General features: G+C 35.6%; 1 protein-coding gene across 2 annotated transcripts in view; it reads left to right on the top strand.

Annotated features, from left to right (window-relative positions):
• The window catches only part of LOC114328178 (uncharacterized), an 86322-nt gene that overhangs the window by 60148 nt on the left and 9037 nt on the right, over positions 1-17137 (top strand). For both annotated transcript variants that reach the window (XM_028276958.2, XM_050653384.1), the window contains 2 exons: positions 4571-4828; positions 13395-13785. In XM_028276958.2, coding sequence (XP_028132759.1) covers positions 4571-4828; positions 13395-13785 — 649 coding nt within the window. The remainder of the gene's footprint in view (positions 1-4570; positions 4829-13394; positions 13786-17137) is intronic.

Raw genomic sequence — 17137 nt, 5'->3', positions numbered from 1 at the left:
AGCGTCGCCCTCACCTACATAAGTTCGACTTATTTCGAAGAAGAATGAATGTCAACATGTATAAATATAAAATGGGTTGTACTCATATATTATAGAAAGTCTCGTATACCAACTTTTTTTATTAATTTAACAAAACAAAAGTAAAAATAATATACATAGATCAAAAGCAAGTTTTCTTAATTTTCAATTTCAGCAAGTCACTGAAGAAATTAACGTTCTTTGCGCGAATTAATTTTACTAAAAATACAAATTAAAATTAACAACCGTTCTGAAGCTATTTCTTTGTGGTTTTTATGTAATTAACTATTAATATTTTGTATTTTGATAACGACGTCCGAGGTGGAATTCGAAACGTCAATAAAATCAAATTTTCAAGTTAAATTGTGGCTTATTTCCCAATTAGAATAGGTAAATTTAAAAATGGGTTCTTAACCAGTGGCGCACCTAGAATTTTCCTCTGGGGGGAGCGGGGTTTAGCTTGGGCACCGAAAGTTTTTTGTATTATTTGTGAAAGACAAGTTACATTTTCCTACTTTCTTTTATATATATTTCTATATGCTCTGGGTGGGCTTTTAACCCCTAAACCCCCCACTCGGTGTGCCACTGTTCCTAACCTAATCCAAACAATAATATTTTAATTAAACCTACCTAAATATTAAATAAAAACCTAAAAGTTTCTTTGAGATAACAGAAACGTGATTTCACCGTGAGTGCACGCGCAGTGAGGAATTCCCTCACTTGAAGAGGGATGTCTCTTCTTTCAACTATCACACAGCACACTGACCGCCAGAAATATTCTATAACTTTTTCATACCCTCTCATGAACCATGCTAAAGGCATTCCTGGGTGCTTAAGGTTATCGTATTAGTTTACACAATTTCATTGGTTATAAACAAATATGGTGAGGGATTCCCTCATAGCGCGTGTAATGGCGGGTTAAAGTCGCCGGTTTACGAAATAACGAATTTATTCCTTTCATTTGCACCATACTGCATACACATGCAACGGTGGAAAATAGTGTCGCGCACGCTTGAATAGCAATTAAAAAACAAAGGAGTTTTGAATATTGTATTGCAAAAAACTCTTCGGAATTTCATCAATCGATGTTTAAAGAATGTCTACCTACCTTGGCAATATTCAAATTTTTAATTTTTCACATAGTTTTTGAGGGTTAAAAATGGCCGATTTCGCAATTTTTCAATTTTTAATCGCTTATATGTCAAAAACTATTAACTTTAGAGAAAAGTCACCAAAGACCTTTTCTGTTTGGAATGATCCAAAAAACCTAAAAAAATTTGTTCCATACAAAAAAAAATAATTTTAGGAAAAAAACAAAAAAAAAACGTTTATAAAATTTTTGACCAACTTTTGGTCCTGGCAACATGCAAATTTGTTAAAAAGGGGTCCTTTTTGAGTAAGATTGTGCAAAAAGTCCGAATTAGAATATTTTTCCTAGCGGATGCGCAGTGGCTTTCTGGACTAATAAGGAACTTGGGTATCATTATTTATTCTAGCTGGGAAATTTTCAATATTTTAATTTGTAAAGTTAATGATAAATTTAATAATCTCATTTAATTCTATTAGCCATTTTCTGATCCATATATTAGGTCTGGATCCCGCGTGTGAAAAAAAAGTTGATTAATAGCAAGCTGAAAATTTGTTAATAGCTTAAGGGTGTCTAGTTGGAAAAACTTTGATATATGGGAACACTGTAACAGGGGAAGTTTTAACTATGGAGCAGGTTAAAAATTTGGAACGGTCAGACCACGAAAACAGCACATGTATTTTGTCCGACAGAACAGACTTAAACTCTCCGAACAGAGATTAAACTCTCATGCAAAAATCAGATTGCTATTTATCACCAAATGGGCTTTTTAAATAAGTGGAACATGTAGAATATGTCAAATGACAGGAATTATGACAGGTGATAAATAGCAGTCTGATTTTTGCATGAGAGTTTAATCTCTGTTCGGAGAGTTTAAGTATGTTCTGTCGGACAAAATATATGTGTCGTTTTCGTGGTCTGATCGTTCCAAATTTTTAACCTGTTCCACAATTAGAACGGCCCCTGTTCCAGTGGTCTCATATATCAAAGTTTATCCGACTAGAAACCTTTAAGCTATTAACAAATTGTAAGCTTGCTATTTTGCTATTAATCAACTTTCTTTTCATACGCGGGATCCAGACCTATATGTACTGTATTTACTGATAGTTGCAGCTTATCAGTTGCTTCTTCAGTAGTGACTCCTAATCGCTAGTATGGCTGTATCATCCGCGAAGGTGGCAATACTGTTTTGTTCTACCTCTGGACTGTCACACGTGTACAATATACGCTAGATAATTTTTTTTATGGATTTAAAAAAAATGTATATCGCAAAATTTTTTTTCTTCTTGCAATTATTTTTCTTATTTTCTGCTGAGGTAATATTTTCTACTTTTTATATCTTTTTGGCAGCTTTCACCGGTGTTAGAAGATATTGTAACATAATTGCTTCTCATCAAATATAATCTAAAATATTGTTATGGTAGGGGAGCCCAAGCGGGGATTTTTGCAGTTACTCGAGCGCGTCAGATTATCATATGGGGAGAAACCTGCTACCCTGCAGATGTACCTCTACCATATATTGGCTCTTAAGACAGGGAAGTTCGTTAAGGGGGGCCCGAAAAAAAATCTATCCTTAAAAATACTCGAAATTGTCAGATTAAGGTAAGGTAAGTTAAGTATAGTCCGTCCGCTATAACTTTTTCCATGCGGCGCGATTCATTTTCAATCAAATTAAGTCAAAACAGAAAGTGAAACGTACGCCGATGTGTGTAGTATATACTATACAGTATACAAAATGTATATACACATCGACGTTCGTTTCAATTTATGTTTTGACTTAATTTGATTGAAAATGAATCCCACCGTGTAGGAAAAGTTATAGCGGAGGGACTATACATGCAAAAGAGTGTATATTTAAAAAATCTGACGATTTGAGCGGGGCGTAAGGAAATGGGTGAGTCACAAAATTTCACAAAAAAAAACGAATATTTCGCGAAATGAACGTCAGATCGAAAAACTAAAAATACACTTTCAAAATGTTTTTGAAAAATCTATCGAATGGTACCAAACACGACCCCCCACGGAGGTGGACGGCGGGTTACTTTAAAATCTTAAATGGGACTTTTAAATTTTTATTGCAGATTTGGAGTTTTTACGTAAAAATAAGCAACTTTTATTCGAGACATACGCTCACAGGAGCAGAGAGCGTGGTAAAGATCCAGAACGATTTCTCAAGACCCTTCCATTGCAAAAATTTACTGAGACAGGGTGATAGACTATCGTGTCTCTTATTTAACCTGGCATTAGAACAAATAATTCGAAAGTCCCAAATTAATACGAATAGTACTATCTTTAACAAATCAGTACAAATTGTCGGATACGCAGATGACATTTACATCATAGGTAGATCTAAAGAATTTCTGACTGAAGCATTTCGGTCGTTAAGAGCATCTGCATAGAGAATGGGGCTAAATATAAATATTCAAAAGATCAAATATATGTGTTGCACTGGGTCAAGCAACCCGACACCTACAAGAATAATAATTGACGACCTAGAACTAGAAGGTGTCGACACCTTCATATACTTAGGCTCGCTGCTAACTAAAGATAACAATGTCAGTGAAGAAATTAAAAGAAGAATAGTGCTCGCCAATAAGTGCTACTATGGCTTAAGAAGACAGATGGCCTCAAAAATACCAAGAAAAATTAAATTGACGGTCTACAAAACACTAATAAGACCAGTGCTAACATATGGCTCAGAAACTTGGTCACTTACTCAGAATGACCAAGAACTGCTCAAACGTTTCGAGCGAAAAATTCTAAGACGAACATATGGTGGCATAAAAGAACAAGGTTTGTGGCGCAGGGGTTACAACTTTGAGTTGTATAGAAATTTTGGAGAACCTGACGTTGTACAATTCATTAAGGGAGCACGCCTTAGATGGATGGGTCATGTAATCAGGCGAGAGGAAGATGCCATAGTCAGAAAAGTTTTTGATCGAAGAGGGCCGATAGGACAACGAGCAAGAAGAAGACCGAGACTTAGGTACCAAGACAACCTAGAAACTGATTTACAATCTATTGGAATTAGAGCATGGAGAAGAGTTGCCAGAGACAGGGGCGAATGGAGGATTGTTCTGAAGAAGGCTCTGGCTCATAAAGAGCTGTAACGCCACTGATGATGATGATGATGATTCGAGACATTTTTTCGAATTATGGATAGATGACGCTATAATCGGGAAAAACGATTGTTGGAAATGGAAAATTAAATTAAAAAATGGAAAGTCCCCACTAAAATGGAAAATTTTACTTACCTTTTTTGGTTTTAGGACCTAATAATCACAACCCAATAGGTCCCCATAACGCTCGAGTGACTGCAAATTTAGCACACTTCGCTCCCCTACCATTACATTTTGATGGTATCATAAAAATTTTAATTGTTTAATTGTTTGTTTATTGTTTATTATGTTGACGTTTATTGCTTAATGTTTATTTAGACCAAATCTCTCTATATTATTTTTGCAGGGCGGGTACTCATATATAGATATAAATGGACAACTCCAAACAGTTGAATATATGGTAGATCCCATTCACGGATTTAGAGTTGCCGCAACCAACTTACCTCAAGATGATCCTGACGTAGCTGCAGCCAAAGCACAACATATTGCAGAATACGCAGCGATCAAAGCAAATAATGAGAAACTTGCAGCCGCTACCGTGGCCTATTCTAATCCTGTTGCTGTTCCGATTGGCGCCGTTCCAGATATTTTGCTGCATCAAGAAGTAAGTAAAATATTCTAAATTTTATTATTTACTTAAATCTTTTAGTACTAGTCTTTTTAAACAAATTAAAATTGTAGTTCCTCTAAACGTTAGTATGACAATATAATAATATAAAATCAAACTTAACTTTCTTGTATACAACACTATTAATCTGTCTTTAGACTAAAGTCTGTCTTTAGACTAAAGACTATCATTCATAGTTTTTTCTCATAAAAAGCTTCAATAATATACTTAGGTCGCTCGCAAACATAGCCACTTGTGGTCGCCACCGGTGGCTGCTACACGCTGCTGACTGAGGTTTGTATGTATTTTAAATTGACTCCACGCACACATTGCGTTCCCAGTAGTCTTTGAGCGATGAGCTAAAGCGGCGGCCGGTTCTCGCTACTTGAAGTCGGTGGCGACCACAAGTGGCTGTGTTGCGCCCTTATAGACTAGCTACAGCTACATACAGTTTTTACTTCAAAATGTATGTTGATTCAAAAAACAAAACTCGTCAGGTTATTTGTAAATGTGTGCCTATTAGTTATATGGCCAATATCATTTTACAACTACCACTTACTGCTTGATCAGTTTCAGTTTCACTACTACATCCGATGATCATTATTAGAAGTCCTTATTTAATCATTGCTCAAACTTCAGATTTCGTTTTAAACGACCAAATCTATGAGCTAACTTTCAAATTTATAACTTCCCTATAAAAGACGTCAATAAATTTAAATACTTTGGTTCATGGAAAATCCAAGATATAGACGCAGAAGTTGAAATCCGAGCTGGAATTGAATACTCAAGATCTGCAATTCTGAAAATTAAACACCTTTTGATTAATAAAACTATTTCCTGGATATTAGGTACCAATTCGTTAAAACATACATATATTACAATCTCATATATATGGGACAGGGAGAATTGATAAAAAAAAGGAGGAAACGTTTTACATCAAAAATTGTATGGCATTATTCTCAGAGTATGGCAACAGCAGAAAATGGCTAGAGAATGGAATGGAAGCGTTATAATACCCATACATATATATATATATATATATATATATATATATATATATATATATATGAATTAAATGAAAAGATTTCTCTGGTATACAGAAGAAATCTTTTCCGTAGCGGACGCGAAAATGTAAATTTCAAAGTCTTCATAAAAGACGATGAATATATATATATATATATATATATATATATATATATATATATATATATATATATATCGGTTTTAAAACGTTCTCCTACGTCTTCCGATGCCTAGTCGCCATTCACTTCGGTCCATCCAAAGGTCTTCATCCAATTCTCTTTCTCTCATTTCTCGATTTATGCCTTCTCTCCAACTCAGGCGGGGTCTTCCTCTTTTTCGTCTACCATGAGGGGTCCACGTTAGGATTTGTTTCGGGAGTCGTTCTTCGGACATTCTTTGTACGTGTCCATACCATCTAAGCTGTTTGGTACTAATGTCATCTACTATTGTGTGTTTCACATTCATTATTTCCCTAATTCTGTTGTTGGTTACCATTTCTAATCTTGATTTTCCTGCTGAGCGCCTCCAGAAATCCATTTCTGTTGCTTCAAGTTTTCTCTTGTATCTTTCTTTTATTTGCCATACTTCACTGCTGTAAGTGATTATACTCCTAACAATTGTATTGTATATTCTATGTTTGTTGTTGTTTGATATTGACTGGTCCCAGAGGATGCTATTGAGAAGGGTAATTGCTTTTCTTCCCTGGTTGTTTCTTTCTTCTATCGTCCGGTCTACGCTTCCTTCTTGTGTGATGGTCATACCAAGGTATTTATATGCGTCGCAATGTTTAATAATTTCGCCATTCCCCAGTGTAAGGTCCTGCTGTGTCCCACCGATACACATATATTAGGTCTTCTTTATGTTTATTTCCAAACCACCTTTTTTGTACTCCTCTATTAATTTCCTTGTCATATATTCTATATTGTTATAATACCCATACATAAGAAGGGAAATAAAGAGCCATTCCGAAACTACAGAGGCATATCGCTTATTAGTACAGCGTATAAGATTCTATCAATTATCTTACTAAAGACACTCACTCCGTATTCGGAAGATATTCTAGGCGACTACCAATAGGGCTTTCGAAGTGGAAGGTCAACAATAGATCAAATATTTACCATCCAACAAATATTAGAAAAAAAACTGGGAATTCAACCGAGATGTACACCAAATCTTCGTAGATTTCCAGCAAGCATATGACTCGATAAAAAGAAGCAGACTATGGCTAGCAATGCTAGAAATGGGAATACCAAGAAAATTAGTGCAGCTCACTCAAATGTGCGTGGCAGACTCATATGCACAGGTAAAGATAGAAAACAGAACATCGATGCCATTTAGTATAACATCAGGGCTTAGACAAGGAGACCCTTTATCACCATTGTTATTCAATTTGACTTTAGAATACGCAATAAGTAAAATATCGTCTGAACTAACAGGGGGATTCGCAAATAGAGGATCAAAACTATTGTTGGCCTTTGCCGATGATCTAGATGCAGTCGCTCATTCTACAAGAGACGTAAGAGAGGTGTTTTCACAGCTCGAGGAGGAAACAGGTAACCTGGGCCTTCGAATAAATGAAGAGAAGACGAAATATATGCTGGTGACCAAAAATCCAAGACCAAGAGTTAGGCAGAACGTAACTATTAATGACCACAACTTTGAAGTAGTAAAAGAGTTTAAATATCTGGGAGCAGTAATCACAGAGGACAATCATATAGAAAAAGAGGTCTCAGCAAGAATAGCTGCGGGAAATAGAGCATTATACTCCCTATCATCATTATTAAGATCTAAGCTGCTGAAAAGACAATCTAAATTAAGACTGTACATGTCAATTATTCGCCCAGTTGTTACATATGGAAGTTAAACATAGACTCTACATCAGCGAGAAATAAATAAATTGCTGATATTTGAAAGGAAAGTCCTCAGAATGATATTTGGTCCTCAAAGAGATGAATTGACAGGAGAGTGGAGAAGGCGCCGCAATGCTGAATTGGTGACTCTATATGGTACTGAAAACATCGTCAGACATATAAAAGCTAATCGGATAAGATGGGCAGGTCATGTAGTAAGATCAGAGGAAGACAGAGTGCTAAAGACAGTGTTCTTCGAGAGAGCAGACGGTAGAAGATCAGTGGGCCGTCCCAGAAGAAGATGGAAGGATGATGTTGAAACCGATCTATCTAGGATTGGGGTACAACAATGGCAAATCGAAGCGCAAGATCGCAGATGATGGAGGGCCATAGTGGATGCGGCGAAGACTCACCCCGAATTGTAAAGCCAGTCAAGAAGAAGAATATATGGGACAGAGGTATGGACAATGAATCTAAGTGCTATGAGAAGGTTGAAAGCTTTCAAGATGTTGGTGTTTAGAAGACTCCTGATAATACCATGGACAAACCAGGGCACAATCGAGGCAGTATTGCGCATGAGCCATGACAGAGAACATTATGAAAGCGAAAAACCAGTTATCTAGGACATGTGTAGCGAACTAGCAGTAAGACATTATAAGCTCTTGAGGTTGTTGACGGAGGGAAGGGGAGTAGACGACAGAGAAAGATTTGTCAGAATTTAGTCTTAGAGTACTCTAAGAAGAAGAAGAAAAGGTAATAGTAAGGGAGAATTAGTTCGATTTCACCACAAGACTGACGTAGCTTGAAAAGATATCTAGGAAGAAGTAAGAAAAACTTTGTAGTAAAGAATTGAAGTACCAATGAGAAATGGTATTATAGACCAAGAAAGCAGTGGTTACAAGACTTGTAGGAAAATTTGAGAATAATGCAAGTCAGATGGTGGAAATATGTAGCGAAGAGGAAATAACACACGAGCCAAATGGTGAAATAAGCTAGAACCTGTCATAAGGTTCATTTGACTCTTTATAAAACACAAGTAATTTTAACTAATGTTAACCTGCCGACCATAAGTCACCTTAAGGAAAGCATTCAGATCTTGAAGTAACTGTCTGAGAGTTGATCTGACAAATTTTCCAGGATAACCCTTCGATTTATAAGAACCTATAATATAGTATAGGAAAAACTATACACGGCCATCTATTTGTTTTCCTAGTGGCCGAGTAAGCAGCACGCATCTTGTCTAGATTATCCACTCCACCTTTGGTTTCATCGTAATCAAAAATAATCAATATTTTCATAGAGAATAAAATTTACGAGGATAATATTATAAACTTACATGAAACGGGGCGTGTCGTAAATGTTACGAATAACGGAAATTTGTTACATATATCAAACACATCCGATAGGTTAATAGTTTAGGAACACACCAAACCTCACAAACCTATAAGCTCGATGCGCTCCACTATGTGGTATAAGTGGTGGGTACGATCATGTACTTTTTTCGTAAAATGTATGACATAGTGCCCGCTGGAGGGTTAACTTGCACACCGAAAATATTAAGTTTGGGATAATTTTACATTTTTTACCACTGTAGTTGCACAAAAAATATACATTTTTTTTTAATTCGTTATTAACTGACACTACATTTAAAAATCAATTAACAACTTTAAGAAGAAACTTACGATAATTTCCATTCTTCTGGGACTTCTTTGTTGTCGATGCATCTTTGTAGTGCATTCCTTAAGTGCTCGTAAAATCTTGGAGTTCCGTTTTTTGTCAACTCGGCTGAAATCTCCCCAGGTCCTGGTGCTTTACCGATTTTTAGTTCGGTACATACTTTCTTTATTTCATTGGTGGATAGCCTTATTGGAGATCCTGTTACTCCTACTGTGTCCTAGGATGGTCCTGATGTTTCGAATTCCTTTCTATTTACTGTCAGTAGGTCGTTGAAATACTAATTATGGTATATGTCATCAATAAACAAAAAAGGAGATCGAGAACAATGTGACAACTACAGGGGTATTTCCGTTACACCAACAATCAACAAAATATACGGAAGGATTTTACAAACCCGAATAGAAGACGAATACAAGGAAATGGAGGCAGAAGAACAAGCAGGCTTTAGAGCCTCAAGATCTACAATTGATCCTCTATTTGCAATCACACAGGTCATGAAAAAGAAAACAGCGGTCAACCAAGAGATTCACTTCGTATATATTGATCTGAAAAAGGTATACGAGAGTGTACCTTTGGTGTAAAGTTATGGGAGGCAATGGAGAATACAAACATCAACATAGAAATCATAAAAATAATTAAAAATTTTTATAACATCATGACCACCAAAATTAAAGAAGGAAACAAAGTTACCGAAGGGTTTTTGACAAATAAAGGGCTAAAACAAGGATGCTGTCTCTCTCCAACACTTTTTAAAATATATTTGAAACAAGCTCTGAATAATGGGAAACGGAAATGCAACAACATGGGACTCCCATTGAATGGCCATACACTCTATACTATTTGTTTCGCAGATCACCAAATACTAATAGAACAAGACTACGATTATATCTGTTACATGACAAGAAAGCTAATAGAGGAATACAGGAAATGAAGACTAGAAATCAACAAAGGAAAAACCAAATATATGAATATCGATGGAACACACCAGGACTTGATACTAGACGGAGGACAAATAATCAGTTCATGTAACGAATATAAATATCTGGGTATGAAAATCACGAATGATGGAACACTGGACGGAGCCAGTAAAGAACGAAATATTCAGGGCAGGAAAGCAATTGCGCTTCTAAACTCAGTATTCTGGGACACGCAGATAAACAATCAAAATAAGAAAACGGTCTATAATGCCGTAGTGAAAAGCAACATAACATACAGATGTGAAGTATGGCATATAAAGGACAAATCAAAACAAATGTTAGAGGTCACCGAAATGGATTTCTGGAGAAGAGCTGCAGGAAGATCAAGAAGAGAACATGTCACCAATGAACGGATACGAGAAATTATGAAGGTCGCACATACAATAAATGACGAAATCAACGAAATACAACTAAGATGGTTTGGTCACGTACGAAGAATGCATGAGGACATGATCCCAAAACAATAATAAAACTGGTACACATTCTTCGTGTACATAACGGTAACACTGATTACAAAGCCTCATGTCCGTTACACGATCAGTATTGTAAAGGTGACAATACCAGCTTTCTACTCTGTTGCTGTTAATGAATTTGTTTGTTCCGCTAGTTCCACGTTGAGCATCTTCTTCACTTTTAAGTTTACTCTTGTCTTTTTTATCTCCAGTGCATTTTGGTTCATTAAAATGTTTTGTTTTTGATGATTATTTTTTGCTTGATCTTCTTCTTTTGCTTCAAATAAATTAACCAAAATCTTTTGAGCACGCTAGTTGAGTGCTTTCTTCCTGGGCTTTAAACATTTCTTGGCTGGAGCTTCTGGGGTTTTCAAAATTTCATTGAAAGATCTTTCTTTTGTGTCAGATTCACAATTTATATCACTTGCAGATGAATTGTGCACTGAGTAGTCACTGTCAGATAACGAAAAGTCACTTCCTTCCACTGGTCTTTTCTTTGCACTTTTACTGGTTTTCAAAGGAGATTTTTTCTTCTTTGATTTACGGTTAAAGTACATCATTCTCTTCAGTTGGAATTACTCTGTTTGTAAGGTCACTAGGAACAAAAGCTTCATCTTTGATTGCAGTAGGGTCGAAAGGAAAAATCTCAGTCACCCTAAAACCGGAAATAACTTTGGAAGGAGATGCAGCTTTGACTCAAGCCCGTGAAAAAACTTTCCCAAACTTGTTCTTTGTAATGACGCGACCAGCGCTTACTTCTACGACAGAATCACCTTTTTGAGCATGCTGAGTCCAAAGTAGCATCATTTCTTCATCCCAATAAGCTTCATAAGCACGAAATACGCTTTTGTCCATTGGCTGCAGCTCATGAGTGGTATTGCTTGGTAAACAAAACAACGTTATTTCATGAGCATCTGCAGCCTCTACAATGTTAGCGTCCAAATGGGAAGAAACGCCGTCAAAGATCAGAAGAACCGATTCTGGTATTTTGTATTTGCCAAAGTGATCAATCCACTTGATAAATGTCTGGGTATTCATGGAATTCTTGGGTGTCATAAAAACACTGCTACCAGGTGGTAAATCTTCGGCCCATTCTGGACGCAACCTTTCTCCTTTAAAAAGAATGACTGGAGGAATAACTTGGCCAAGAGCATTGCCACAAGAAACAATTGTAACATTCTCGCCGTATTCAGAAGCAATGTTATGCACACGTTTGGACCCTTTGCAAGCTAAAACTGTCGGAGCTTGACGCAAACACAAACGGTTACCTTTTTCATCGACGTTGTAAATCGATTGAGATTTTTGCATGACGTTCATTTCGATCATGACATCTCTTAGCTTATCAAAATAGTCACCCACAATGAATCTGTTAAGCTTTTGAGCTCTGGCTGGGTTGATATTTTGAGATTTTCTTTTGCTGACGTCAGGGTGTCTCTGCATAAACAATTTAAACCACTTTCTCCCTGCAGAGCCTAACTCATCATTGAATGGATTTTTTATTTTGTTGATTTGTAAACAATCCGTTTCACCAATTTTGGTATGATGGGCATTCCAACATCAGCTAAACGATTAATTCTCCCGCACAATTCCAGCTCTTGTTTAAAGGTCAAAATAGACTGACGACCTGTTATTTTCTTAAAACTACCTGAAGTTAGATGGTTCCGAAGAGTTCTTCTTGGAATACCAAACGTCTCGGCAGCTTTTCTAACAGCCATATTGTCATTGAGAACAGAATCACCGCGTTTGCTAGGTCTTCTTCCGTCCATGACCGCCCAAGTTGTCGAGCCATCTTTATCTGAAAGCAACAAACAAAAAAACTTATAGAAAGTATTATAATACATTTTAAAAGTAAAACAAACAATAATGGGAGTTATAACATCGTTATAAGCGAATAAAAGAGTTTAAACATATAGTGTTCCTAAGGTGGCCCGGCAATGTTGGGAACCACTACCAAAACCGTGTTTTGTTTTGTTTTCTTCATAACTACTCTTGAACCGTAACGTCAGATGAAAAACTACATGCATATTATGAAAGGTGATGAAATGTATGTAACATCCATATATGTTATTTGTAGATTACGCCTAATTAATTGTAATAATGAAGAAAAGTTTACTTACCGGAATATAATAGCGTCCCTCTAACCTCAAACGTAACGGCATACTAAAAGGCACGAAATGACCGCCGTTCGTCTCTGCGTCATCATGTACTGATAAATAACAGCGCTAGATGGCATATCTATATCTTCAAGTATGTGCTGGTACCTGGCGGTTATTAGGTCAACTACTAGGACAAAATTAAAAGTGGCCACCTTAGGAGCATGGGCCACCTTTGGCTCACCCACCTTATGAATAATTATGAAAAATTTAAAAAATAAATATAAAAAAAACTTGACGTCCTGATTTTTTTTTCATTACCTAACCTTATTTAGGATTTTTTACACTACTTATACACGTTGGTTCCATGGCTGGGTAAAAGACGTTGTAAACTAGTGAATGACTCTCTTAGATAGCTGGTACTACTATACATAATCGTACTGCCTTTGTATTACCTTTTTTAATACTCTTCCCTATTTATCTATTTGCAGCTCCCACAACCAGTAACTGACCTCCCCGAAGTAGTAAAAGCCCGCAGTGAACATCTAGCCGTTCTCAATGCAGCGTACGCAAGTACACCAGTATTACCTGTTCCTCCACGACCAGTTCAAGATTTACCCGAAGTCATCAAAGCGAGAGCAGAACATCTGGCAGAGGTAGAAAGAATCAAACTCAGAAATGAAGCCCTTGCCAAACAAATAAGTGTAGGCTATGTTCCCGAAATTGGTGATGGAGCCGTTGTTCCAGTAAAAACTGTAATTAATTCCTATGTAGCACCGGCTCACGCAGTGGCTCAAACTGCTCAGTATTCTTACAATCCAGTTGACTTTGCTCACAACGACAAAAATAACTATTTGGGAAAATATTCATATGGATATGTAGGTGAGTAAGATGTAAATTATTGGTAGGAAAATATTTTTAAAAATATAAAAAGTGATAAGACTGAGATTCAGAAATTAGTTTGTGGATTCTCAAATTGGTTTTTGACCCAATTGAAACACAAAGATAGTTCATAGTTAGAAGTTAATGTTTCTGTTGTTGGAACAGAGCGGTTAATAAAAGATACCAAACACTTGGGACGAAGTAATAAGGTTGTTGTTATTTCGAAAAGAAGACAGAAAATAGCCATAGAACTACAAACCCATAACCCAACTACATGTATAAGTTATCGACTAAGCAATTGGACTTCGTAAGACCCAGGTTTTCGCACAATATGACCGGAAGTAGAACCAGAAATCGATAATTAGACCTTCGTGTAACTTTGCGTCTATTAATATTAGATTTCAACAATTTTGAGTCCTTTTTGCCAATCTTCCGGTCATTTTTTAACCGGAATTGATATAAAAACCGGAAGTATATAATTTAAAAACAGCACTTTCGGTTGCAACTCTCGAACCGAAAGTCTAAGGTCAAAATTCTCATCTTTAAAACCATCTTTTGGTTATAAACTATCACTCGACATCTCATTTGTCATTCTATCTATTCTAATAATGGAGGAGTTATTTCAAGGTCTTAATTCAAGGAGTAATTCAAGGATAAACGAAAAATTATTAATTGAAGAAGCAAACGAGTATAATAACACATATTTATGTAGTATGGCATTCGATACTTTAGAACATTGGGCAGTAATAGATACTCTTCGGCGTGGAAGAACTGATTATAATCGATATACTCGGACTATACACCTAATAGCGAATATAAACCAGAAGACAACATCCGTTAAACTGGTGTAACAAACTGATCTCAATAAATTAAGATAAACCGGAAGGTAGGAAAGTAGAAAACAGAAAAATCGAAATAAAGATGAATTAGATCAAATTAAAACCATGACAAGAGGAAGATCCAAGAACCAAGAGGAAGATCTCAATGTCAGAATAAAACAACAAATATAAACAAACAAAGACACTTATCTAAATACATATACTTAGGGCAAATCACAAAATTGGACAGAGACATTCAAATAGTAGAAACGAAAAACATCTTTTTCTAAACTCTGTAATATACAAAAGAATAAGAAAATATGCTAATCTGAAAAAAATATCTTCAAGGAGTACGTATGTACTACCTGTTCTTACATACAACTCTCAAGTATAGACGCTTAGAAAGGACAAAATAAGACTTCTACCAAGGAAAACAAGAAATTGATGTATGTCCTAGATTTTCACCCCACCTTAACGGGAAGTAGAACCGGAAGTCGATATTTATTGAATTTTCGTGTTACATTGTATCGACTGAGATACGATTTCTCTAACTTTGAGTCATTTTTGTCAAACTTCCGCTCATAACTTTTTAACTGAAAATGACATCAAACCGGAACGGACTATTCGAGCTCAAATTTTCAATGCGCGTCGATTGATATCACAGTTTTCTGCGAGTAAAATGTGTCATATCCGGTTACAGCTTTTTAACCGAGAGTGACATAAAATCCGAAAATATAGGTATATTTTTGTTCTCGTGTTGCTAAGACGCGTTGAATAGTATATTGCTTGTATTATTTCGGTGATTTTAAAACGGTACTTCCGGTTGTTACTCTGGAACCGGAAGTCTGAGGTCAAATTTCTGACCTTTAATACAACCCTATCTGTTTTATTAGCAATTTGTGTTTACCGATAGACTGACAGACATGGATAATCATTTTAATGTTGTAAAATATGTAAAAACAGTACAATATTTTATGAAAATACAAAAATGCTGAATCTCAAAACATCAAAGAAGGGAAGTAATTGCATTCCTAAAATAACTAATAGGTACTCAAAAATATTTCTACTCAAATAGCGAAATTTTAACAAAAATTTGAACCATACTCTGAGAGTCTGAGAGAGCATGGTCAACAACAACGTTGGAGACCATTGAATTACAAGCGACAATGAGGAAGGACACAACTCGATGATTAGATAATAGATAGATTGGGATATTAAACAATAATAGGAATCGCTTATGTCCAAATATGTATGCTATAGGCTGATTCGCATAACAGTAAGCGCCATGCTAGTAGACACACGGGTACCTAATTTCTAAGGGTGGGCTAATCCGGCCTATTCTTACCTGTGAGTTTTATGTCTGTCACGTCATGTGACTTTCGTGAAACTATTCAAAATAATTGTTTTTCCATACAACAAAAACAATAATTATTTAATACTATTATTACGCTGCTTAAAAAAAATTTATTCAAACACCAAAAATATTGCAATAATTTATAACATTTACAACTTTAATACACTAAGAACTATAAACTTCAAATACAGCTGTTTTATAATCTGTCAAATTTTCATATTTACATAATACATTTTCTGACGTTCTAGACGTACGTCACTAGACATAAAAGTAAACAGTGCAACAGGTGAAGTGTCCAGGACTGTATTGCCTCAATGTAACTGTGTGTCTAGTAGCGTGGAGGTTGCTATATATCAATTTTACCATAAGTTTATTTTCAAGGAATATCAAAATTTGTATGGGACTGTAAAATGTATGGGACTTAATAGTTATTTATGATATAAGTGTTAAAAGTACAATTTTAAGGCACGTATGTGAAAGGCACATGAGTGCCTTACAAATGTACTTTTTAACACGTATATCATACAATATTTTTTCTACAAACGTTATAAATTTATAAAATACAATATTTTTGTTAATTGCTGAAACCATGAAACCTATGACCCCAAAAAGGTAGAACTGGTTGTCTACACTCGAGGGAAATGTCTAAAAATTCTTAGCGAAAATATTATATATACCGTTACATAAACTTGTTTTTTATACAAACGTGTTAAAAATGCAATAATACAGTTAAAATTAAATTTTAAAAAACCTTTTAAACCACCTTTTTAAATTGCGCAAGTTGTAGTATTAATATTAATGTTAATAAATGAAACATAAATATTTTGACGTTTCACAATTTGACAATTCACTTTTTCCGTCGACCGTCCATTTATGATCAATTTTAACACCCTCAAAATCATTGATTAATGACCCCTATTAATGAATGATTTTCTATTAATGAACGATTTCATTATAGGCAACACAACATACATTGCTTGCATAAATTAATTAAACGCTTTATGATTGGCAGTGACGTGTGGTGTAGGCAACTAAACATACACCTATTTATATTCCCACTAACAAATTTAAAATGAAGTAGCCGCTGTTAGTACTATCTGTCATTGTATGTCATTATTTACTTTATTGTTTAAAATTCTGTGTATTTGAAAAATCAAAAGATGGATATATCTTTATTTCT

The sequence above is a fragment of the Diabrotica virgifera genome, chromosome 6 (assembly GCF_917563875.1).
Source record: "Diabrotica virgifera virgifera chromosome 6, PGI_DIABVI_V3a".
Classification (NCBI taxonomy): domain Eukaryota; kingdom Metazoa; phylum Arthropoda; class Insecta; order Coleoptera; family Chrysomelidae; genus Diabrotica; species Diabrotica virgifera.
This window is presented reverse-complemented; position numbering and strand designations above follow the sequence as displayed.